This window comes from Bufo bufo, chromosome 3, assembly GCF_905171765.1.
Source record: "Bufo bufo chromosome 3, aBufBuf1.1, whole genome shotgun sequence".
Taxonomy (NCBI): Eukaryota; Metazoa; Chordata; class Amphibia; order Anura; family Bufonidae; genus Bufo; species Bufo bufo.
In genome coordinates this window covers 635,156,855-635,183,618 of record NC_053391.1, presented here as the reverse complement: position 1 = coordinate 635,183,618, position 26,764 = coordinate 635,156,855, and the positions used below count along the sequence as shown (strand labels likewise).

The 26,764-nt window shown below is 46.2% G+C and overlaps 1 protein-coding gene across 1 annotated transcript in view; it reads left to right on the top strand.

The window, feature by feature from the left end:
• PAN3 (poly(A) specific ribonuclease subunit PAN3) overlaps positions 1-26,468 on the top strand; it is a 60,985-nt gene extending 34,517 nt beyond the window's left edge. Inside the window, exons 6-18 of the mRNA XM_040426172.1 lie at positions 7,154-7,410; positions 7,504-7,608; positions 7,989-8,046; positions 10,045-10,206; positions 10,893-11,009; positions 11,483-11,584; positions 13,204-13,369; positions 14,719-14,806; positions 16,419-16,558; positions 19,348-19,477; positions 20,949-21,013; positions 22,414-22,552; positions 24,130-26,468. Of these exons, the coding sequence (XP_040282106.1) occupies positions 7,154-7,410; positions 7,504-7,608; positions 7,989-8,046; positions 10,045-10,206; positions 10,893-11,009; positions 11,483-11,584; positions 13,204-13,369; positions 14,719-14,806; positions 16,419-16,558; positions 19,348-19,477; positions 20,949-21,013; positions 22,414-22,552; positions 24,130-24,270 (1,670 nt within the window). The 3' untranslated portion in view covers positions 24,271-26,468. The remainder of the gene's footprint in view (positions 1-7,153; positions 7,411-7,503; positions 7,609-7,988; positions 8,047-10,044; positions 10,207-10,892; positions 11,010-11,482; positions 11,585-13,203; positions 13,370-14,718; positions 14,807-16,418; positions 16,559-19,347; positions 19,478-20,948; positions 21,014-22,413; positions 22,553-24,129) is intronic.
• Positions 26,469-26,764: the final 296 nt, after the last annotated feature.

Here is a 26,764-nt window from a genome sequence, read left to right as displayed (position 1 = left end):
CTGGCATTTTAGTTGACTAAGGGGTAAGGAAGGTGCAAATACGAGAGATGTTCTTAAGTTAAAAGCGGCAGGTGATGGACTCCGTTATGTCAGTGGGGTCTGATGGTGCTGGTATGAATGGAATCCACCACCCATGTGAATCAAACCTATGTGGTCCGTTTTAAATTGTACAAAAAAGGTTTATTTGCCGGCAGTTGTCAGTGTTTTGCAGTACCAGATTATGTCCTGTAGAGGTCAGCAGCCTCCTGTCAATTTGCTGCATCCATTACCCTCTCATATCAGCACTTTTCTTATAAAGTTTAATTACAATTACAGATTAGTGATATGTTGTTGTTGTGTGTTTTTTTTTTTTTTTTTTTTAATCTTTTTTTTTTATCCGGAAACCTTGTTTAAAAAGGCATGAAATGTATATTTTTAACCTATTTGGGTTAGAAAAAAGCCATTGGTGCCTGCGCTGCCACATCTGTGCTGGAATCCCTTGGGGCTGTTGTCGCGGTGCCATCTGCATGTTCTTGACATAGTTTCCACATGCCCCAAAACTGCACTCTGTTCTGTATTTGATTGGCAGCGGTAAACATGTCGTGGACAGTTTCCACTCTATTACATGAGGCTGGTTTTGATTTGGATTGACTCCTCGCAGCACTGCTGAGTTACTAATGCATGGAGTGCAGCCTGCATGGCGTTAGTATGTTCCTGCTGTGATTTTATAGCTTGCTTCTGGCCTCTTTGTAAAGATGGGATATAAAATATCATTTGTATGACTTGTCTCCCTCTCAAATGTACCTACACTGATTTCCTACTCCTTTGTCCCCTTTGTCTTGGAGGGTCTTGTTAAATCGCAGATCAGCTCAGATTATAGCATTGCAAGAAACTGTAATTTACCCAATTTTAAACTGGTACTGAAACCCATGCCCAGCCTTTCTCAAAACATGTTGCTGAGGGCTCATGCACACAAACGTATTTTCTTTCCGTCTCCATTCTGTGTTTTTTTTTTTTTTTTTTTTTTTTTCTTGCGGACCCCATTTCTCGCCCATATTCCTTGGGCGACACAGGAAACCATGGGTATAGCTCTGCTCCCTAGGAGGCGTGACACTAAGCGAAAGCTGTAAGCCCCTCCTCCATCAGCTATACCCTTCAGCCTGGAGAAGAGACTGCCAGTTTTTGCTTAGTGTCCAAGGAGGCAAGACACCCCCTGCTTATGCAGGGTTGTTATCCTATGATTTTTATTTTTTACGTATTTGTTATTTTTAACTCTGTTTTTTTCTACCTACAGGGACAACAGAGGCGCATTAGACCCCTCTGTTTCTCCCGGGGTTGAGTTGCGCCAGTGCCGGTAATTCCGCACTGCCGCCTCCCCCACAGAAGACAAGGTGGACCAGGGCAGCCTCGCTCCCCTGCGTCCCGCCAGCTCAGGGTCGCCCGCACGCCAAGTCCCTCCCCCGGCTTCCTGCCACCGCGGTGCCAGGAGCTGAAGGGGCGACCCCCGCTGGATGGACTGAGGGCGAAGACAGCGTATGGTGAGAGTGGCTGCTCCAGCCTCCCCTTCCTCCCTCCCACCGCTGCTACCAACATGGCCACTGTTACATGACCACTGCTACCCCCCCCCCCCGCATATCGGGACGTTACCGGGCATAGTGGAAGGCAGTCTATCTGGGCAAGTCCTAGAACGCTGCCTTACAGGGGACGGCTGCAGACATGCAAGCCGTCTGCTACATCTAGGCGCGGTGGGAGCCGTTTTTTCCTGGCATGAACGGCGCCATGTCATGGCCGGCACTTCAACATCCTTGGGGGTTAAAATCATTTTGCCGCGCGCGGCTCTGCTTCGGCTTCAGCGCGGCAGAGGGGGGGCGGAGCTTCCTTACACATTCAGCTCCGTGCTGCTGCGCTCCGCTACTTCCGGGTTCATCTCTCTGCCGTGCGATCCTGAAGCCTTTCAGCTCCGTGCTGCTGCCTCTCCTCCACAGCCTCCTCAGTCTGTTCCCCTTACAGCTGCCGCTTGTATCATCGGGTCTGGTAGGACTGTTTAACCCCCTCCGTGCCACAGTACTGTTGCTTTAAAGTGCAACATCTTTCCACCATGTCAGACCCTTCTGCAGCCGCCAAGCCATGGTACCATGCCTGTACCGCTTGTAGGGAACCCTTTCCCCGGGGGCAGTCTGATCCGCACTGTACTGCATGCCGAGCTCCACCGCAGCCTCAGTCGCCCGCTGTGTCGCTCCCTGCTTCCTCTGACCCGCCTGACTGGGCTAGATCCCTGTCCCAGGCCGTGGAAAGCCTCACTCATGTCGTGGGCCGCCTAATAGACAGGCCACCTACCCCGCAGGACGCCACTCTGACTGTCGCGCCCTCCGGGTCCACTGCTTCTGCCGCTGCAGCGGGTTCATCCTCTCCTAGTGACCCCTCCCGAGCTAGGCACTCTCAGAAGCGTATTAGAGTAGAGCGAGCCTCCTCCTCGGATGCCTCCCTCTCCCCGCCACGCGTGCGCACCCAGACGAGCCTCTCCTCTCCAAAGGATTCGCTCTCTGAAGGTGAATTGGCGGCTTCAGATTTGGAAATGGACTCGGCCCTGCCGTCCAAGCTAGCCTCAGCGATGGGTCAACTCATCTCTGATATACGTGACACCTTTAAGGTGCAGGATGACCCCCCTAGCTCGGACGCAGCTAGCGTCTCCTTTATCAGACCCAGGCAGGCCTCAAAAGTCTTTCCAATCCACTCTGATTTCTCCTCCGTGGTGTCTAAGGCTTGGGCTCGCCCGGACGCCCGTTTTGTCAACCCAAAGAAGCTGGACATTTGCTATCCTTTTCCAGCCGATGTCGTGGCCACCTGGTCTTCCCCACCCAAGGTAGACCCCCCTGTGGCCCGGCTGTCAAAGAACACGGCCATCCCTGTTCCCGACGGGTCCTCTCTTCAGTCAGCGGAGGACCGTCGCATGGAGACCCTGTCCAAGGGCATTTTTGCTGCCTCCGGTTCTGCCCTCAGACCGGTTTTTGCCTCTGCTTGGGCAGGGAAAGCAATCTCTGCTTGGGGTACGCAGCTGGAACAGGAGTTGGACTCGGACATCCCCATCCAGGACCTACGTTCCTTGGCCCAGCTTATTATTCGGGCCGGGAATTTTGTCTGTGAGGCCTCCCTTGATGCGGGAGCCCTTATTGCGCGCTCCTCCGCCCTGGCAGTTGCCGTCAGGAGGGAGCTCTGGCTGAAGGTCTGGAAAGCGGACGCTGCCTCCAAACGTTCCTTGGCGGGGCTACCGTTTGCGGGTTCCCGCCTTTTCGGGGTCCGCTTAGACGAACTTATTTCAGAGGCCACGGGTGGTAAAAGCACCCATCTTCCTCAACCCCAAGCCAGGGGCGCCCCCCGCGGACGCCCTGGTGCGTCTCGTTTTCGGTCCTCCCGCAGGGCCTCTGGGGCTCCCACCACAGCTGCCGCTTCGGCTCCTCCCCAGGACAAGCGTAGGAAGCCGTTTTTTCGGGCGCAGCCCTCCTGGCGCAAGCCGCAGGCTGCCCGCACACCCGCAGCAAAACAGTCCTCTGCCTGAAGGCGCGCCCCCACCCACCCGGGTGGGGGGCCGGCTCCTCCTTTTCAAGGACGTCTGGATGGCTCACGTCTCCGACGCCTGGGCCCTCGAAATTGTGTCCTCCGGATACAAAATCGAATTTGCATCCTTCCCTCCGGATCGGTTCTTTCGCTCCCGCCCCACGCGAGACCCGAAAGACGCGGCCGCGTTCTCCGCGGCCGTTCAAGCTTTATTGGACAGGGGGGTGATTACCCCCGTTCCTCTAGAGGAAAGATTCCAAGGGTTCTACTCGAACCTCTTTGTAGTTCCCAAGAAGGGAGGTTCGGTGCGGCCCATTTTGGACCTCAAAAAGCTCAACCGTTTTCTCCTCCTTCGACGGTTTCGGATGGAGTCCCTCCGCTCCGCGGTGGCTTCCCTGGAGCAGGGAGATTTCATGTCTTCCATCGATATACAGGATGCCTACCTCCATGTTCCGGTAGCCCAGTGTCACCATCGCTTCCTTCGATTCGCCGTGGGGGACCTCCACTTCCAATTTGTCGCCCTTCCCTTTGGACTGGCAACAGCCCCCCGGGTGTTCACCAAGGTCCTGGCCCCGGTTTTAGCCTTACTCCGTTCCAGGGGTGTTTTTCTGCTACCGTACTTGGACGATATCCTCATCAAGGCTCCGTCCCTTTCTCAAGCGGTTGCCAGCGTGGATCTCACTCTAGAGACTCTGGCGAGGTTTGGTTGGGTCATCAACTTCCCCAAGTCCTCACTTCCCCCCTCCAGACAACTGGTCTTCCTGGGGATGCTTTTAGACACGGGAGCGGCGGAGGTACGTCTTCCCTCGGAAAAACGTCTGATCCTCCGTGGGGCGGTTCGGGGTCTCCTTCTCCACCGTCGACCGTCCTTCCGCTTCTGCATGCGGGTATTGGGGCAGATGGTTGCCTGCTTCGAGGCGATCCCATTTGCGCAGTTTCACTCCCGCCCTCTCCAACGGGCGATCCTCTCCTCCTGGGACAAATCGCCGCAGTCTCTGGATCATCCCTTCCATCTGTCGCCTCCGGTGCGGTCATCTCTCCGCTGGTGGTTACAGTCCCCTCTTCTGGGCAGGTCCTTTCTGCCACTCAACTGGTTGGTGGTTACAACCGATGCCAGTCTCTCGGGCTGGGGAGGCGTGTTTCCTCCCCGATCCGTCCAGGGCATTTGGTCTCCATCGGAGTCCAAACTCTCGATCAATGTCCTGGAACTGAGAGCGGCCCTTCTGTCTCTACGACACTGGACTCATCTGCTGAAGGGTCATCCAGTTCGTGTACAATCAGACAACGCCACGGCCGTGGCGTACATAAACCACCAGGGGGGCACTCGCAGCGCTGCAGCGATGCGGGAGGTCACCAGCATTCTCCGTTGGGCGGAAGCCCACGTCCCGGCCCTATCTGCAATTTTTATTCCAGGGGTGGACAATTGGGCGGCGGACTTCCTCAGTCGCACCACCGTCGACCCCGGCGAGTGGTCTCTTCACCCGGAGGTATTCGAGGCCATTTGCCTTCGTTGGGGCATTCCGGACGTGGACCTCATGGCCTCAAAATTCAATCACAAGGTCCCCACCTATCTGTCCAGGGCCAGGGATCCGGGAGCTTGCGGAGCCGACGCACTCGTTCTTCCTTGGCGAGGCTTCGCGCGCCCATACATATTCCCTCCCATCCCTCTCCTGCCCAAGGTCCTTCGGAAGATCGCGGCGGAAGGCGTCTCGGTGATTCTGGTCGCTCCGGACTGGCCCCGCCGGTCTTGGTATGCCGACCTCATGCTGCTCCTGGCAGACGCGCCCTGGCCACTGCCCGCCAGGGAAGATCTTCTCTCTCAGGGACCGATCTTCCACCCGCGTTTAGGGTCCCTACGTTTGACGGCGTGGTTGTTGAGACCACCGTCCTGACACGTAGGGGTTTTTCTGCGGATGTCGTCCGCACCATGATCCGCGCCCGTAAGCCGTCCTCTTCTAGGATCTATTATAGGACCTGGAGGACTTTTTTGGGGTTCTGTGCCGATCTGGGGATTCCTCCGCTCCGCTTTTCTCTCCCCACCGTTTTGTCCTTCCTGCAGAGCGGACTGGCCCAAGGTCTAGGCCTTAGTTCTTTGAAGGGTCAGGTATCTGCGCTGTCCATTTTGTTTCAGCGCCCACTGGCCCCCCTTGGTCCTGTCAAGACCTTCCTTCAGGGCGTGGCTCACGCGGTTCCCCCGTATCGCCCTCCGGTACCGCCCTGGGACCTGAACCTGGTTCTCTCAGCGCTCCAGGCTTCTCCTTTCGAGCCTCTGCGGACGGTTTCCTTGCGACTTCTGTCCTGCAAGGTTATTTTCCTTGTAGCCATCACCTCTCTTCGGAGGGTGTCCGAATTGGCTGCACTCTCCTGTCTGGAACCTTTCCTAGTGTTCCACCAGGACAAGGTGGTTCTTCGTCCGGTCCCTTCCTTCCTTCCTAAGGTGGTCTCCGCCTTTCATCTGAACGAGGACATCGTTCTCCCCTCTTTGTGTCCTTCCCCTTCCCATCCGCGGGAGAGGAAGCTTCATCGCCTGGACGTTGTCAGGGCGCTCAAGATTTACCTGGAAGTAACCAGCTCTTTCAGGCATACTGACTCGCTCCTTGTGGTCCCGGAAGGGTCGCGCAGAGGGATGGCGGCATCCAAAGTTGCTATCGCTCGTTTTGTCAAGATGGCTGTTACTGAGGCTTATCTCGCCAAGGGCAGGGTTCCTCCCCTTGGTGTTACCGCTCACTCCACTAGAGCGGTCGGGGCTTCCTGGGCTCAGAGAAATCGGGCTTCTTCGGAGCAGATTTGCAAGGCGGCCACTTGGTCCTCCTTGCACACCTTCACCAAGTTCTACAGGGTGCATACTCATGCGTCGGCTGACGCTGCTTTAGGCCGTCTGGTGTTGCAGGCGGCAGTTGATTGATGCCTCTGGCGTTGGTTGAGTTTGTTCTGGTCCCTCCCTTCTGGGACTGCTCTGGAACGTCCCATGGTTTCCTGTGTCCCCCAAGGAATATGGGCGAGAAAAGGAGACTTTTGTATTACTTACCAGTAAAGTCTCTTTCTCGCTCTTCCTTGGGGGACACAGCACCCGCCCTTCATTGGGTTACAGTTGTGGTTCCGGCTTGGTTGCCCCCGTTGGGGCTCGACAGTTCTTTTTCCGGTTGGTGGTTATCTTTCACTACTTGGACACGCAACTGGCAGTCTCTTCTCCAGGCTGAAGGGTATAGCTGATGGAGGAGGGGCTTACAGCTTTCGCTTAGTGTCACGCCTCCTAGGGAGCAGAGCTATACCCATGGTTTCCTGTGTCCCCCAAGGAAGAGCGAGAAAGAGACTTTACTGGTAAGTAATACAAAAGTCTCCTTTTGGTACCATTTGATTTCAATGAGTCCGTAAAAAAAGGTTACTCTGTGTGCATTTAGTTTCTGTATGTCCGTTCTGCAAAAGTGTGTGAGGGATCCAAGAATATGGACAAAAATAGGGCAATAAGTCACTTGTATGTAGATGATTAGTAAGCCGTGTGTTTACAGTAGATCATTAGAAAGGCATGTATAGGGTAGACCATTAGTAGCCTATTAACATTTTGTTAGACTCCTCTTGACTTTTTTTTTTTTCTCCCCCCTCCCCCTCTCTTCCGAAGGCATGTCACTGTCTGCTGGGTCTTCCCCACTTCATTCTCCTAAAATAACACCCCACACATCACCGGCTCCAAGACGACGAAGCCACACGCCCAACCCAGCCACTTACATGGTGCCCACTAGTGCCTCAACACCAGTGACCAACTCCGTCTCCCAGCCCCCATCTGCAGGACAGGTTATCCAGAAAGAAACTGTTGGCGGAACAACGTATTTCTACACCGATACCACTCCTGTGCCACTCACTGGAATGGTAAATGCAGTAAGTGACCCTAAGGAATACAGAAAAATGAAGTACTCATTTGAGAAAGTAAATCCATACTCGATAATGTCTGTCTTCTCCTTTTCACACCAGGTTTTTCCAAATTATCACATCTACCCACCAACTTCTCCTCATGTTGCTTACATGCAGCCCAAAGCAAATGCACCTTCCTTCTTCATGGCGGATGAACTCAGACAGGTACCTACCTCTCCAGAGGGTGCATGTGACATCAATAGCACTGAAGATGCAGCAGTTCATCCCACGGGCTGCTTCTCGGCTCCTAATCCTTTTAGTGTTGCTTTCCATTGTGATGGTTTTGTGGCATGAGTGGTGTAGTCTACTATTCTTAAAGTGAAAAACACCGGAAACCCTAAAGAATCCCATTATATGTCTGAGAGCTGTCAGGATTTATTGGGAAACGGGCCGCAGGGAGTGAGGCCACATTCAGATGTGGTGGATTTTAAAGGCTGATTCTACCCCATAAATGCACGGTGCAATACGTGTCAGTGAGGGCATGCTGCAGATTCGTCATGGTTTCCTATGGGTTCACAGCATTTCTTTTTTATTGTAAATTCTAGGAACTGATCAACCGACATTTGATAACGATGGCACAGATTGACCAAGCAGATATGCCTTGTAAGTAACCTGTTTGTCATGCTTTTTGTTATGTAGTACAGGAAAACCGACGAGCAGTCCTTGGTATAGGCCATGAATATTGGATCTGCGGAGGTTCTGCACTTCGGCCGATCAGCTGTTGTAACCGCCATGTCCCCTTCCTCATTCACCAGGCATGCCTCCATCCATCAGTAGCAGCTGTGGCATCTAATGCAGCTCAGTCTTATCTAATATTGAGAAATGGACAGTTTTAAAGATTTAGTAACCCCCTTTAAGCTTTTAAATGGAAACTTTTACCAGAGACACTTGTGTCTGCAGTGATAATGCAGTAGGGAATGGGATCCAAACACCCACAGAAAGGCACTGCTGCGTAATCGCTCCTTTCCACTTATGTAACATTTCTTTTGGGTATTGGTAGTTTTTTTTTTTTTTTTTTTGTGCTACATTTTGCTGTAGGCTCTTTCTTGGTAATCTAGTGCAGATTGTGCAGTCAGTTATCTAAGACTGCAGCGTGATCTGCTGCACAGGCAGGGAGAGGCAGGCGGTGCTGGCTGAGCCGTTATCAGTGTCCAGCACATTATGCTGAAACCTAAACATTCCCAGCAACCAGGCGAAAAATACCGAGACGTCCTTCAGCAATTTCTGTCTCATTCACTTTCGTATTTTAACACAACAGATTTCGTATTTTTTGTTTTTTTTGGCGATCCATTGTAAGAATGCTTATCCTTGTCTGCAAAACTGACCAGAATAGGACATGTTCTGTCTTAGGGCTCTTTCACACTTGCGTTGTTCTGTTCTGACATAGAGTTCCGTCATCGGGGCTCTATGCCGGAAGAATCCTGATCAGTTTTATCCTAATGCATTCTGAATGGAGAGAAATCCGTTCAGGATGTCTTCAGTTCCGGACCGGAACGTTTTTTGGCCGGAGAAAATACCGCAGCATGCTGCGCTTTTTGCTCCGGCCAAAAATCCTGAACACTTGCCGCAAGGCCGGATCCGGAATTAATGCCCATTGAAAGGCATTAATCCGGATCCAGCCTTAAGCTAAACGTTGTTTCGGCGCATTGCCGGATCCGACGTTTAGCTTTTTCTGAATGGTTACCATGGCTTTCAGGACGCTAAAGTCCTGGCAGCCATGGTAAAGTGTAGTGGGGAGCGGGGGAGCAGTGTACTTGCCGTCCGTGCGGCTCCCCGGGCGCTTCAGAGTGACGTCAGGGCCCCCACGCGCATGGGTGATGTGATCACATGGATCACGTCATTTATGCGCATGGGGCGCTCTGACGTCATTCTGGAGCGCCCCGGGAGCCGCACGGACTGTAAGTATACCGCTCCCCCGCTCCCCACTACTACTATGGCAACCAGGACTTTAATTGCGTCCTGGCTGCCATAGTAACACTGAACGCATTTTGAAGACGGATCCGTTTTCAAATGCTTTCAGTTCACTTGCGTTTTTCCGGATCCAGCGTGTAATTCCGGCAAATGGAGTACACGCCGGATTCGGACAACGCAAGTGTGAAAGAGCCCTTAGGGGCACACGCCACCTAATAATTTTGGTGCGTCACCGGAGGGTTATGTGCTAGATAAATGATTATCGGGACTGGCATAGATTTCAGCTGTAATTTTTGTCCGTTTTCTAACAGAACTGATTTTAAATTTGCGGGGCAGCATGGGAAAAGTGGTGAGCATGGTGTAAATTAACAAAAAGCTGCATCTGTTCTACAGTCTTCAAAAAATCCCCCTGTAGCTTGTCGTATAACGATAGATATGTGCTCTTCTTTAGCACCCTCTTCTGATTTTTAGACTCCATTAAATCCTTTGCCTCCATAACACAGCTGCCATGCCAGTCTGTTTTCTGATAGGAAATTGCTCATAGTGCAGTTCTGTAGTGTATACAATGGTACATTTTCAGAAATGTGGTACAATCCCTTGTATGACTGCTTCTGGAATCTGTTCACCTTGAGACATCCAGACTGAGAAGACTTTAACTGACCATGCTATATTTTCCTCCCCTTTCTTTAGCCGTACCTGCAGAGGTTGATAGCTACCACAGCCTTTTCCCCCTGGAACCGCTTCCTCCTCCCAACAGAATACACAAGTCCAGTAACTTTGGATATATTACTTCATCCTACAAAGCTGTAAATAGCAAGGACGACCTGACGTATTGCCTGAGAAGAGTTCATGGTGAGCATGTTTGATGGGGAGCAGTATAGTGCCTCGATGAGCCTGGTTGTAAATGTTTTGTGCGGTCACTGGTTGGAGCCTGTGACTGCATTAAAACATTTATTGTATTTGTATCTATTGTATTTTTCGCCCTATAAGACACACTTTTTTTTATTTTATTTTTTTCCCTCCCAAAGTAGGAGGAAACTGTCAGGTCCTATGCTGCAAAAAACTAATGAGCGCTTCCATTATGAAACCACTTGTTAGTACAGGAGGACCGGGGAGTGGTGAATGCAGCTCTGTACTCACTGCTTCCTGGTCTTAGTCGGCCACGTGCTGTGATGTGCGCGCGGACACCGTCGGGACCTCGGCGTGCTCTGACCTCACACTGTTTAGTGTCTGGTCACTGCGCAGTAGGAAGAGCAGGCGCTGGATCTCTGGTGCGGCGGGGGTATCCAGAGGAGGAGAAGTACGTTGTTTGATATGGAGGGGGGGGGGGGGGGGGGGTCTTATTTTCCTCCTGTAAAACCTGCGTCTTTTATAGGGAGAAAATACAAAATATTAATGCAGAGGTATCTGTACAGAAATCGTAATATAACTACAGGAGCAAACTATTTTTGAAAATCTCGGCATTCAGTATTGAATGAATTTCAATCCAGTGTGTGCATTTCACAGTGAAATAATTTTTAGTGTTTTGTTTTGTTTAGGTTTTCGTCTGGTGAACACAAAATGCATGTCTCTGGTTGACACGTGGAAGAAAATCCAGCACTCCAATATCGTTACCTTACGAGAAATGTTTACAACCAAAGCATTCGGAGAGCATTGTAAGTTGTGTGGGTGCATGCACATTTTGCTCGTTGGATAATGCTCTGTGTTCCCAAGTCATCTTGTTTGACATTCTGAATAAAATGCAGTGGGGTTCCTACAATAATTATATACTGCACGCCCCTCCATCAGTCTTTTTAGTGATTTACCTAATTAAAAAGCTTTGAGAGAGTAACTCTAGTTTGCACATATAAAGTATTATTTCCATTGCGTAGGACTGAGACGCTGCTAAAAGTACAGCTCCGTGCAGGGGGTGCTGTGTTCGCTGGAGCACCTCTGCCCCTTCAGTTAGCTGATCAGTAGGGGTGGCAGGAGTCAAATCTAAAGACAGTCAATATTGTAGTCCTGGAAGTCATTGTTCTACTTGCTTGCATGTTTGTACGTGTTTTTGTGTATTTGTATCAGTATTGCATATATTAATGAACAAGGTCCTGACATTTTATAGCATGCAATGTCTCTTGTTTTCTTTAAGCCTTGGTTTTTGCCTATGACTTCCACGCTGGCGCAGAGACCATGATGAGCAGGCATTTTAATGATCCCAGCGCAGACGCTTACTTTACTAAAAGGAAATGGGGTAAGAATGATTTGCAGCCGATTATTCCCATTGCACCGGCCTATTCTACAGCACTATATGCAGAGCTAGTTCTCCCTCTCATCAGTCCCTGTTTCCAGTGAGGTCACAATCAAATAATCTTCATCATAGATACTCATATTGGGGCCAGTTAATATATGATCGTGGTTGTGATTTTAGAATATCAGTCATGTTCCTTCTGGTGAGATATGAACCCAGGTCTTCACTGTGCTGACCATCATTGTAACATGCTAAGATCTATGTTTAAAATCTCCTTCCAGGTTTGTGTCTTCATCTGAGCCCTGCATGTGGCGTATTAAGGGAAAAGCTCCTAGGGGACATTCATCAATTCTTGCACGCCAGAATTCTTGTTTCATAATATGACTTTGTGACTTTGGGCTTTTTTGTGCAACCATTTTACAACATTCTGCATTTTACACAATTCACTTTATTTTTGAAATGTATAGGGATAGTGGCCATGGTTAGCCTGTCAATCTGATTTACCGGGGGTTGTCTCACTAAAGCAAATGGCATTTTTCATGTAGAGAAAGTGAATACAAGGCACTTACTAATGTATTGTGATTGTCCATATTGCCTCCTTTGCTGGCTGGATTAATTTTTCCATCACATTATGCACTGTTTTGTTTCCAGGGGTTACAACCACCCTGCCATCCAGCAGCGGAAGTCGTACTTGCACACTATAGGAAAAATCACCAGCCTTTCTGGTGGCTGGGAACATGGCGGCGCACATGCGCAGCATCTCTCGTCCACCTTGTGTCTGTGCTTAAGCGGTGGTCATAACCCCTGGGTACGAGCAGTGTATAATGTGATGGAAAAATGAATCCGGCCAGCAAAGGAGGCAATATGGACAATCACAATACATTAGTAAGTGGCTTGTATTAACTTTCTGTACATGACAGATACCATTTGCTGAAGTGAGACAACCCCTTAATCCAAACTTATCAACTGCAACTTTGAAACACAATTTTTTTTATTTTTTTTAAATAAAATCTTTCTACTGTAAAGGGTGGTGTAGAAGGTGAAGAAACATCTCAAGTTTTAGACTTTAAAGGTACATCAAATTGAAGGCAACATACATCATTTACTTTGGGAAATCTTCCTGACATGCCTCTGGCCAAAGACTTTGGTGTAGTGGGCACCTGAATACTAGGCAGCTAGGGGAGAAACCAAACCAATTTATAGCCTATTTTTCAGCAGTGTCGCTCGCTGAACACTCTGACTCCGTTTAAAAAGATCATGGTACATGTGGTCAATAAATTTTTCTGTCTGTGCTGGTACACAGGTCGATGGAGTCTTCTGTAATTGTACTTCCTGAGAGCTCTGCCATAGGTTACTAGACAGCCAGGTCTCGCCCCTTGTGAATTACAGCCTGTAACGACCACGTAATTACGAGACCTTTCTAACAAAGACATTGCACGGAGCAGACTGCTGGAATGTGAACGCTTTTGGGCTCTTGATATCACCGCACTTGTTAAGACCTGGTGCTGTATCTATCACGGAAAAGCCATTCCATATCATTATTTTGGCATGCAGTGGCTTTTCTCTGCATACATATACAGTGTTTTGTATGTTGATTATTTTATCTGCTGTACATGTTGTAGGCCAGCATGATGGTCCTTTGCCGCGTCAACATGCTGGGTTGCTGCCAGAGTCCCTGATTTGGGCTTACATTGTCCAGCTGAGCTCAGCACTGCGAACCATCCACACTGCAGGCCTAGCGTGTCGCGTAATGGATCCAACGAAGATTCTGATCACTGGAAAAACCAGGTATCTCTAAGGTCCTCCCAGGTGTGTTAAATCTACACTGCATGGACAAAAGTATAGGGCCACCTACACATGCAGGAGCTTTTGTGACGCCCCATTCTAAACCCTTAGGCATTCATATGCAGTTGGTCACCTCTTTACAGATGATAAAATAGCCTCCACTCTTCTGGGAAGGCTTCGGAGTGTCTGTAAGAAGCTTTTCGCATTTATCCAGAAGACCATTTGTGAAGTCACACACTGATGTTGGACGAGAGAACATGGCTTGTGGTCTCCTTTCTACTATATTCCAAAACTGTTGGCTGGGTTGAGAGGGCCAGTTGAGTGCCTTTAAGCACCTTGCTTTGTGCAGTCATGCTGGAACAGAAAAGGGCCTGACCCCAAACTGCTCCAACAAAGTTGGAAGCATACAATGGTTCAAAATGTCTTGGTAAATCTTAATGCTTCAGCAGACCATCACTTGAACGGAAGAACATAGGCCAACCCCTAAAAAAAAACAATGACATGGCTTATACTCTCCTCACTAAGCCGTCCCTGCTCAGTAGCACTTTCTCCCGTCCTGACCGGGAAGCATATGGCTGTGAATACTGCCATTTACTGACTGTGGCTTGTCACCACTTCTGCCAGTGATTGTGGTTAGGACAGGAGTCGGAGATATTGCACAGCATGGATCTGTGCACCATCTAAACTGCAGCCGAGGGAAAGTGGGGAGTCTAAGCTTTTCTTTTACAGCATTAGCAGCCTATGGCAATCTTCCCCCCCCCCATGTTGGAATACCCCTGTAAATACTGCACTCCACATCTTAAAGGAAATCTGTCACCAGGATAATCACTATTGAAGTAAGCCATGGCCTAATAGCACTTAGTACCTTATTTCCACATGTGCCTTTGTTCCAGCAATAGATGTTTTCTATCTTCTGAAAATCCAGTTTATTTGGTATGCAAATGAGCCAGCACGGTGCCCAGAGGGGCGTGTCTTGCAGGAACGAGCCCAGGCATGCCTCCTGCCACAATGTGTCCACCCACCTCCTACATCACATTCAAGCCATAACTCTGCCCCCTTGAGGGCAGGCTTGGGCACTAGCAGGAGGCGTGCCTGGGCTCGTTCCTGGAAGACTGACGCCGCTCTGGGCACCGTACTGGATCATTTGCATACCAAATAAACTGGCTTTTCAGAAGATAGAAAACATCTATTGCTGAAACAAGGGCACATCTAGAAATAAGGTACTAAGTGCTATTAGGCCATGGCTTTACTTCAATAGCCATTATCCTGGTCACAGATTTCCTTTAAATTTTAGTTCCACTAGTATAAATTGGAAATATGTATTTAGTTTTATTCATTTATTTTATTTTTAGGCTGCATGTCAACTGTGTTGGGATTTTTGATGTTTTAACCTACGATGGCAGTCAGAGTAATCCTGTAGCCCTAATGCCCCAATACCAGGTATGTCCACTTTACACAATGAATATCTGCCTGTTCGAATAGTACACATTGGTCACCTAGCAATATATATTTGCAAAGCTGGATTCACTTGTATCATTTTGCCCCCCTCCCCAATTAAACTCTGTAATTGACATTAGATAAGGATCTGCTGGATCGGTCGTATAACTTCATCTCTGCCCAACCTCTGCTGCAAACCTGGTCAGATATGAGTTTTACCACTATGGAGGCAGATCATTTAACAGTCCTTGGGCAGTAATGATACGAAAAGGCTTGAGAAAGGCTCTTGTATGAGCTGAAACGTTGCCTTCCACATGGGTGAATAAACACCAATTGCTTTTTATCTGGAGTGCTGTCCGCTTTTCGTCTATCTCTACGGACATTTGTAATGTGCTTTATGGATTTGCCATTTTTACTAGAGATATTCTCTGAGTACCCACGTTCTATGCCAGCATTAAGTAAACCTCCGGGGGGCACAGGCAGGAGCTCTGCAGCCCCATTCATAAAGTGTAGTACAGTCCGTACACCATACAACACTGAAGTCAGCGGTGTACAGAACAGTGAATTTAAAATGCACAGGGAAATCTGTGCTTAGGGGCGGAATATCTAGTAAAAATGCTAAATCCATAAATAAAAGTTAGAAAAATATATTATTGGGGCATTTGGGAAAAAGTTTAGTTACTCTTTAACTTTCTCATCACTCATTTTGGCATTTCATGTAGATCAGTTGGCACTATGTAGTAGGGTGTGGGTGCGCGGTCCTAGGGTTGGGATCCCAGGCAATAGTAGTAATAATGAAGGACCGGCACTTCCAAGTTGCTGTGAATTATTCCTTTATTCTCTGACGCATTTCAGCACATCTAGTGCTTTTGTCAAACATGTTGTGCCGAAACGTGTCAGAGTGACAGGAATAATTCACAGCAACTTGGAAGTGCCGGTCCTTCATTATTACTACTCATTTTGGCATTTCATGATTTTGATGACCCACAGTGTGTCTTGCCATATAGTAAATCAGTATGTTTGTCTGAAAGGGGACATCTCGGAGGGATTTTCCATGAGTTGCTGTCATGACATATTGAATAATTAGACAGCAGGGTCCTCTTTCCCGCTTTGCAAGCCCTGAGGTGGCTACTCATGTGCAGTTACTGTTCAATCAGCTATGTTCCTAGCATACTGTTCTATACGTACTGGAAAGAGTGTCTCACTGGCAGTTATGACTGGATGCCCACTAATGCTAGATTTGTGTGTTGCAGGGATTGGCTAGTTCTTGCTACTTTTTTCCTAATTGCGTAAAGTATCACAAGCAGCTGCCCCATTAATGGTGGCCTTTCTAGCTGTCCCCGACTGCATGCTCTTCTGTGCAAGTGCAGGATAGCTGAACCGGTCCAGCGTCTGTGCAGTAGAGGATGCGTCCACGGACCGTCAGGAAAAGCGGTCATGTGAATAAGGGCTCATTCAGATGGCCTAATGTTGCTTTCCGCATGTGATCCTCAATTTTTCTTCCGTTCCATGGCCCTGCAAAACAAATAAAACCTATCCTATGGTATGTTTGTATTAATTACTATACTTGCTCGTATACTAAAACAGCGGCTTATCACTTATTTCTTGCTTTCAGCAAGCAGACCTGATCTCATTAGGAAAAGTTGTGCTGGCGTTGTCCTGCAATTCTTTGGCTGGAATCCAACGGGAAAATCTGCAAAAAGCAATGGAACTCGTGAACATCAACTACTCCTCTGACCTAAAGAATCTAATCTTGTAAGGCTGACATCTTCTTTACTCCGCTCTTTTCATAGTTAGCTGTTGTAAGGTTTCACGTGACCTTTTCACAACTCTGTAGAAGGTAAACTTGCAGCATACTGTGCACTTTATGGCAATAGAAGATGGGCAGCCGCCTCCCTTTTGCCATATGTATTCCTGTATATAATGCATTCATAGAACTGTCTGGATTTTTCTCTGATGCCCTGCAGAGGAGATTACATCTAATCTGTGCCAGCATGAAATATTGCAAAAGTGTAAATGTCTCCTTCTGTATGCAAACTTTAGAGGGGAAGTAGATGTTTTCGTGTAAGTTCCCCATTTTTAAATTGCATAGACACAATCCAGTTTCAAAGAGTAGGAGGCAAAGCAACATACTGTATATTAGATAAGAAATGTATTTCTCCTTTTCAGTAGATTAACTGAAGTTATAGCCCCCGTATACGACCGCACTCAAGTGCTGAATTATTGTATATCCTGGTTAGAGCGCCACAGTGAGCTGATACTTCTACTGGTGATTATCATGCCATATAACCACTACCTGTACTGTATGCCGAGACACCATGCCTCAGTCCCTGTGACAGGCACAAAAAAAGGGCAAAATGAGCAAGATGGATTAAGGAGCGCCAAGGGAGCTATTAGGTGGATTGCAGGAAAAAAGGGGGATGTGAGCAAAAGAGAAATGAACGTGTTCCGAGGCTGCACCCTAAAGTGGGCAGTGTAAAGGAATACTCTGCGATGGTTGCAAGTGTGTAGAAAAAAGGATTGCTAATGACCCCAATATCGTGTTGTTGAAAGGAAGGGGTGAGGGTTAGTGGGGGGGTGCCAAGGTGCGATCAAGCTTAATTAATGTGGTAGTGGATTCCACAGTAGTTGGTAGAGATAATTGTCATTACTGTCATACAGTTCAAATTAAAATTAAATGCAGAAGACAAAATATATATTAATATCAAATTAAAAGTTGGAGAAGGAGTCTCAATTAGAAACTTACTTCACTAGGGAGGTATAGGATAAGCACATAACACCTATACCTTCTCCTTCCCCTCCGAGGTCACTTATCAGGTGGTTAGACTTTGCTTCCACGTCCCCAAAGAATAGTAGCCAGGGTTTCAAAAGTGGAGAAGTCCTTTCTTTCTTTATTCTAAAAAACTCAACGCGTTTCGGGGTAGAGTCCCCTTTATCGAGAGCAAAGTAAAGTATACTGGTGATTATCATGCCATATAACCACTACCTGTACTGTATGCCGAGACACTCAGTCCCATATTGGTGACAGGCGCAGATTTACACAGGTTGTACTATAACATAGTTAAAATAAAGCATCTAATGCAGGGATCGGCAACCTGTGGCCCTCCAGCTGTTGTGAAACTATGCTTTCCAGCATGCTCCATTAATTTCTATGTGAGTTTTTAGAAGAGCAGAGCATGTATGAATGCTGGGAGTTGTAGTTCCACAACAGCTGGAGTGCCAGAGGTTGCCTACCCCTGGTCTAATGTAAGTCTATGTTCACTTTTGCAGCCCTGCTCCCCATCCACCACATGCACTGTTCCCCTTAGTTCAGAGCATTGGTTGTCTGCGGTGCTCAGGAGCTGCAGCAGAGGACAAGGACTGGTGTTAGAGGGGTTGTCTCATCAGAGACCACCTCTTTTACAATGCAGCCCCCTATGTCCCCCAGTTTTTTTTTGTCAAGGCCATTCAGTTATTTCATCTCCGGCGGCTGCTACAGGGTAAATGTATGTTGACCGCCAGGATGAATGGCCGCTTATGTATTTAAAGGATGGGTCAAGGATGGAATTTGCTCATATAGAGTAGCTCTCTATTCTGGCCAATAGAGGGTATCCAAAGCCGGGCACCCATTTGCCTTTATAAGACATACGGACAACAATCTCCTTCATGAGAGTCCCTTTAATCTTTATGTGCACGACAACATAAGTCATAGCTCTTGAAAGGTGGGGAAGTAAAAACAAAAAAAGTAAAATAGATTGTGCCCTGAAAGGGTTAAATGTGTTTTCTTTGTTTCTGAATTCATGGCCAATCGGTAGGACAAGGCCCCTCAGTGTATGGTATTGGAGGTTTGGCTTCAAGAAGTCCACCTAAAATATGCTACATTCTTATGGCATGTTCAGACTTCTCTGCATGGTTGGGCTGATCTCTTTGGTCTTCGTGATCATTAATAAAGCAGTAAAGGGGTGGTCTGACTGCATACACTCATAAACAAGGACAAAATTACGCTGAAAAGTTTTTAGTCTGGAAAAAAAATACTCTAGCATAGACTACGTTTTCCTGGCACTGTGCGGCAGAATACTTCTATATTTGAGTTCCTGCCTTCCTTTGTACCCCCTAAGATCCGAAAGTCTTGTATTTTCTGGTGTCCTTGTATTGCATGGGCACCAGAAAATATGGAACCATGGTGCTAGAAACGAAACCTGTCCCAGACTCTGCACAGTGGATGAAGCTGTCATTCCTGTGCAAGAGCTACTGCAGAACAGCTGATTGGCAGGAGTTAGATCCTGCTCATCTGATATTGATGACCTGTATAAAAGAGCCAGAGAACTCCTTTTAAAATGACCATATTGCTCTGCAGTGTGGCTGCAGTGCTTTGCTGTGCCATCTCTAAAGAGTTGCCTGTGGGTGCTGAAGAGAAGCTGGAAACCACAGCACCAAATAAAGCTCTCCGGACCTTGTAAACCATCTTTGTATATTAATTATAAAAGTCAATTTATTTTATCTTTGTGCTTAACCATGCCAGGTAGGGTTTGTACTTTTATATGTATCTTTTTATATGCCTACAGATATTTGCTGACAGACCAAAACCGGTTGCGTAGTGTAAATGATATCATGCCAATGATCGGTGCTAGATTTTATACTCAACTGGATGCAGCACAAATGCGGAACGATGTCATAGAGGAGGACCTTGCAAAGGTAAGCCAGTCTCTTCACTGCTACTCAAATGGAGTTCCACTATTATGCTATTGCAATATATACTCCTGAAAATTGAGTTTGCAACACCAAGAAGGACAAGCAAGGAAGTAGCCAGGGTCGCTAACATTTGCAGATGATCAAATTTTCAAGCACCTAGCTCCTGTCTGTGGGAGCAGCATAAAAGCCAGATTGAAAGCAAATTTTTTATTTTTGGGGTCACATGAGACATCAAAAAAAAAAAGATCGTCGTGTGGGGTGATTGTGTGATGCCTGCTGTTGGACGTCCCATCCCAAACTTAAGGCGGCAAACAGTGTCTACACAAACCATCAGAAGCCTTTTTCACGACTGCGAACCAGACGTCTAGCTGGCGGTTTTCCATTGACCCAACACCAATGCTCTCAGAGAATATCACAGCAAGATGTCAATGGAGGTCTGTCCTCTTCAGGGATGAGCCCTGCTTTTGTCTAAGATGCAATCATTGCCAGAGATTGGTCTGGGGACCACGTGGGCCATGAAGAGGCCATCACAGGGGAATGTCACACTGGGCCTATTCCCGGGACTATGGTGTGGAGCAGCTGGACCCCTCAAGCCTTTATTTCAGGTATACTAACAGCTTGGCATTACATTGATTTTGGTTATGGAACCAGTGGTACGACCATTTCTCCATACTGTCCAAGGAGCCATTTTTGAACAGGAGAACACCAGACCACTTGGGAGCAGCCTGCCTGGCCAAAAGTTGGCGCTTAGTGATCCACTCTGGCCTTCAGTGTCTCCTGATTTTTCTCCCGTCAAGCACATCTGAGACGTCCTTGGTTGGCAGTAGCAAAGGGAGATGCCAGCAGTGGATCTTTGATCTGTGTGCCCAAGTGTATTCAGCCTGGCAGAACATTTCTCTGACAACCATTAGTAACCTCACTGATGGCATGCCAAGGTGTGTAAGTGCATGTATTTCTAGACGTGACGGTCATACTCGATGCTGAATAAATTGAGATGCTTTGAATTTTATATTATGACATGTCTATCAATTCTGTAATTTCCATAATTCCAAGACTTCCTTCTTGGCGTTGCAGTTCCAGTGTTGAGGAGTTAATCTCAAATTAACTTTCCAAACCTATTTCTGATGTCTTTTTCAAACTCATTTGGCTTATTTGAGGCAAATGATTTGGGTTTGCAGAAGTAATTTGCTTGGCTTTGGCTAGATTCACATCTGTAGTACATTTTACAGTTTTTCTGTAATGAGGGAAAAAATACCCCCAGAAGCAGCGGATGAGTTATGATTGACACCAGCAGAACCCATTGACTATTACGGGGTCTGTTGGGCTTCTGTAATTCTGCTGGACAAAATACTACTGCGTGCGGTGTTATTTTTGCAAAAGTATGCGATGGAGGCTTCAAGCTAAATCTGCTCTGCAGATGTGAATCTGGCCTACAATAAGGTGATTAATTCAGAATGGTGTTATTTCTCTGCAGGAGGTGCAGAATGGAAGATTGTTCAGACTCTTGGCCAAACTGGGAACAATAAATGAGAGACCAGAGTAAGTTGTGTGACTGGATTATTTATTCTTCTAAAGACTGGCCGATTGTCAGGAAAGAAGCATTCCTTCTCATCGGTTGGCTGCTCATTCAGTGTAGGAGACATCCCCTTCACTGGATGAGGATGGGGATCGCTATTGTGATCCCTTGTCCTCATACAGATTCATGGTTTCTGAGCAGCAGATCGCTGTTTAGACAGCACGAGTGACAGGATCACCCCATGATCGGTGGCACATTTAGTTGGCCAGATGATCGTGAAAGACCATTTGCAGGAACGGTCTTTTCTGATAAACTCACACGCGCACCAATAATCGTCCAGATTACCCTAACTAACCTTTTTGACATGTCTGGTTCCAGAACTAATTACTTCTTGCCACTTCTAATGACCTCATCTAATTGCTTTTCCAAACTGGACCAGGCAGACAACTAGATCTCAGATTTGGGAGATATGGAAATGGCCAAGTGAGGGTTAGTCCAGTGGTGGCGAACCTATGACACGGGTGCCAGAGGCGGCACTCAGTACCCTCTCTGTGGGCACCCATGCACTGGAAAAAGTCTATGGTGTACTAATATGCCTTAGACTTATCCTGCCATCATCAGTGCAAGGTTCACTATGAACAGCACAGGCAGAACACTGAATGTAGGCAGGCTATTACAGCTAAATGATAAATTACATGGAAGATATACTATATTGGGCTGTAGTATTCAGGTGTAAATTGCCGTGTTGGCACTTTGCGATAAATAAGTGGGTTTTGGGGTGCAGTTTGGGCACTCGGCCTCTAAAAAGGTTCACCATCACTGGTGTAGTCAACTGTTTTGATATCTCCTATAGAGAAGAATGGAAAGTGACTGCAGAGCCTTCTGTTCTTCTGCCCATGATCTGTGATGATCCCGGCAGACAAAGACCTTCACTTAACAACATGTATCTTGTGGATATGACCCAAATCTAGATGTGGAAAGCATTGCATCAGAGCCCTACTTTAACGTCTGTGCTGGGAGTAGTTAAACCTGTTCCTGTGCCACGCACTGACAGCGAATGAGGATCCTTGTGGCCTACCTCAGGGTGGTTTATGTGAGCATACCCTTTTCAACTGTAAGGGAATTACTATACAGAGGGCTACCCATTAGGATAGAATTTTTTTATTTTTTTTGGCCTGTTAGATCCAGTGTGTCATAGGCCACTGTAATCCTACACAGTGCCATCGATACATCAGAGCCTTCTGTCAGAACTAGACATCAGGAAATCATCCCAACGTATACTGCCAAAGAAATGCTAGTCTTTTGTGTCATTTGACCATTTGTATTCTGTACGAATGTATATAATGACAAACATTTGTAATGCGCTTCTCTCACATCGACTCAAAGCCATACAGGATACTTTTTTACCCCTCTTTCTTGTCAGATTTCAAAAAGACCCATCTTGGTCAGAAACTGGTGACAGGTATTTGCTGAAACTCTTTCGGGATCATCTTTTCCATCAAGTGACAGAAGCGGGCACTCCCTGGATTGACCTCAGTCATATTGTATCTTGTCTTAACAAGGTAATGTATGGGACAGTCCATGGTGGCTCCCCCATCTGCGGGGATGGGGGGCGTTAATATATTTTCAGCTTAAAGCATTTGTCCCCTAAATATGCTACAATTGAATACTACAGAAAAATGTTAACTCCACTATTTGACCAAATAGGAAAAAAAATTTGGGCTGCTTGGCACATAGGAGCCTTTAACCCATTCCCAAGGTTTGACGTAATGGTACATTACATGTTGGGTCTTTAAAGATGGTGTGAGCGCCATAGCCGCCAGGGACCTGCTGTTTCATGCAGCAGACACCCGGGGTTAATGTCTGCGATCACCATTTTGGTAGTTTGCAGTCATTTAACCTCTGAGATGCCACGGTCAACTGTGACCACAGCATCTCAAGGTAAAAAAAATGCTGGACCCACATGCCTTCTTGCTTGTAACGGTCTCCCTCGCTGAGATTGAAGCTGCCGAGGCTCTGATGCTTATTGCTGGAATATCCCAATACAGGCCTGCAGCACTGCATTGGGATATACTGAAATCTGTCTTCTGTAAAAAATATATAAAGTCATGCGCCATGTTCTCCTGAGCCGGCACAGTGGAGAAGGAGGGAGTCCCTCCCTCGCCACTGTGCGGCTGCCACTGACCACCAATGAGAACAGACTAGGAGGAGGAGGGGAGGGACTGTGGTCACTGCGCCACCAATGAGAACAGACTAGGAGGAGGAGGGGAGAGACTGTGGCCACTCCACCACCAATGAATTTAGTTATTATGCCTGAATACAAACGTAGCCTGCATGTGCCGGCCATATCCCATACGTGGCCTGTATTACTGCATGCCACAATCCACCGCAATTAACCCCTCAGGTCCTGGCTGGCTCTACTAGGGTGAATAGGACAAGGGTTCTAGCCCCTAAGGAGGCTAATGGCTATTAAATAAAAAGTAAAAAATAAAAAAATTTAACCCCCCTGAAATATAGAATATATAGCGCATATCGCACATGCTTACAACTATATCGCAATATAGATTTTAGGCCATATCACCCACCCCTAACTTTACCTCCCCAAAAGAAAATGGAATAACAAGTGATTAAAAACTCGTACACATCTCTAAATGGTATCACTGAAAAGTACAGATCGCCCTTTAAAATATGAGCTCGCACAGCTCCATAGATGTAACTATAAAAAGTCAGAATATGGCAACAGTTACACCTCATAGGGAATGCTGTAAAAACCAAACCAATAAAACTGGTGGAATTTTCTTCTTCCAATTCCACCCCATTTTGATAAAATATATATATATATAATTTGCCATTAGAAAGCACAACTTGTCCTCATACAGCCACGTGAACAAAAAAATAGTTATGGCTCCAAGAAGTCAGGCAGTAGGGAAAAAAAAATGATAAAAGCAAAACATTGCCTGGGGTAGAAAGGGCTAAAGAATACATGGTACTCCTTATTAGTAAGCTGTATTCATGAGGGGAGCGCTACTCCCAACCTCCCCACACTGATGTGCCATTACCCATCCATCATGAGGAGCGGCTTTTTCGAACTTGTATGGTTTTATTTTGGCTTTCATTGCTTTTCCTCGTCTTGTTGCAGTTAGATGCTGGCGTGCCCGAGAAGATTAGTCTCATATCCAGGGACGAGAAGAGCGCACTTGTAGTAACGTACAGTGATCTAAAACGCTGCTTTGAGAATACGTTTCAAGAACTGGTAGCGTCGGCGAACGGTCAGTTGTAGTATTTGCTCAAAGCATGCAGGACATTGCTTGACGAACTAAACCGATTGCAAATTGCACTACAGCTGAGTTGTCATTGTCATCTCATTTCACTATTGGGAATCAAAATCGGAGATGAGCAGAAGCTGCTTGCACTTCAGTCAGGTACACTGTTACTTGAAGGGAAAAACGAAGCGTGTCTTCTCAGTTCGCCGCAAGCTTTTGGAGGCTTTATCTGTGAATTATTATTTTTTTTCTCCTCTACTTGTATGCACTACTTTTAATTTGAAGACATTTAAGGGAATTTTTTTTTTTTTTTTTTCTTTCCTTCCAAGAATTTTTTTTTTTTTTTCAGGGCCACAGTGTTGTCTTCACCAACATCAGAAATCGTGAATTGCTTGTGTCCCGGTAGTGGATCAGTTCCAGCATTTTTTTTTTCCTTTTTTGAGTTTTAACCCTTCAATTGAAGTGTGTGCAAGCTGTTTGTCATACTCATTATGCGAAGGAACATTTCAAAGCATCATCCACCTAGCGGTGTCAGTCTCGGTCGCCGTGCACGATTACAACACTTTTACGGAGCTCCCGTTTATTTTTGTAACCTGTTAAAAAAACAAAACAAAAAAAACAAAAAAACACAACCAGCCGCCGCCTGTTATATAGACGATTTTCTGCTTATGCAAAATGTTTCCTATAAATATATATATTTTTTTTTTCTATTGGTTATGGCACCCGTTTTGAGGAATACCTACCAAACCTTTTATTCGTCATCATGTCGAAAAACTGCATCTTCACTAGGGTAATGTTACACTGGATATGGAGACACTGATAACAATGAATGAATAACTGGGGCCAGAATCTTCTTTGGCGCCTATTGAGAAACTTTAGTTGAACGTATTTTTTTTTTTTTTTTTTTTTTTTTTTTTTTGCCCCTCTTCCCCCCCCCCCCCCCCCCCCCCCCAATTTTCTAGCCTGAAAGCTGTGGCACTGATTTTTTTTATTTTTTTCAGTGAATAGTGGAAATAAAAAGCTACGTTAAACTGCCAAATCTATAGGACAATGGACTGTACCACATTTGGCACTTAGTATGGATATTTTTTAATGACCCGATCTGCTATGCCATGAAATCCAGAATCGGAGTAGGAGAAATTCAAAAACAGTCAGACTATTGTGAAGCTTCAGTATACATGTTGACTTCAGTTTTAATGATTCTCATGATGTGTATTATTTTGAGACGTCTTTTCTGCTTCTCAGCTGTCCATTTTTAAGCTTTACTGACCCTTACAGGATCTTACTTTTGGAGAACATATTTGTTTTTGTTTTTCTTCAGTAATCTCAAAGGTGTATGCATGCACCTACCAAAATATCGAAGTTCATACATCTACAATACACACATTAAATATACATGCATATATTCATAAATACCCATGTGCATATACCTGTGTACACATGTATATATGCGTAAATACACTCACTTATATACCTGTGTTCACATGCATATACACATGATCATAATTGTATATGAACATTCATGCATGCATACATAAACACGTGTGTGTATACATAAATACTCATGTATATACACATAGACTCATATACATGCATATATACAAACATGCACATGCATAAACACACACACGCCTATATACATACATACACACTTTATAATTTTCAATTGACGACCTATGTTGCCGCCATGTTACGTCTTGCCACGGTTTTGTCACTTTTTGTAAGGATAATGAACCTGTTCCCATTAAGGCGAATTTAAGCAAGAACTGTCTCTTATCATTAGCTTGTGTATATGAGCAGAGAAACAGCAGTTTTTTTTATGTTTTTGACAAATCATATTGCAATTTTTTGTACAAAACAAAAAGTACTTGTATTCTAGAAAAACATGCTTAATTTATAAGTATTTTTTATTTTTTGCGTTCCTGGACATGCTCATATAGACATACAGGGTTCCTGCCTCACCTTCCTCTACAGTCTTTTTCCTGTCAGTACTTTTTGGGGACCAATGTTTAGGGTTTTTGAGGGAGATCAAGACTTTCATCCTTAATTGACCAGCAAACCAATTGCAATATTGTGGGGGGGAGGGGATATGACCTCTTTGGGTCTCATTATTTTATTTTCCCTCTCTTACTATTGACTTAATTGTAATCTCAGGATAAAACAAAAAAAGGAAAAAAAAAAATCAACAAAAAAGAGAAATGGTAACCCATGCATGTACTTATATTTAAGTTGCAAAGAAAAGCTTTAGTCTATGGTCTTGTACAGGTAATGTATGGACTGAAGGTTTTTAATTATTATTTTTTTTTATAATTTAAAATTCAAATCTACATAAAAAAATTCCCAGCATGCATCCCCAACACACATTTTATAAATCGAGAACTGATCGTCATTCTCTTTCTGCAAAAATAAAAGCACAGAGAAAACTAATTACGTAAGTTTTCTTCTACAGTTTTTGTACACATGTGACTTTTTTGTTGGTTTCTGACGTGTAAATATGACTTAATGGTACAT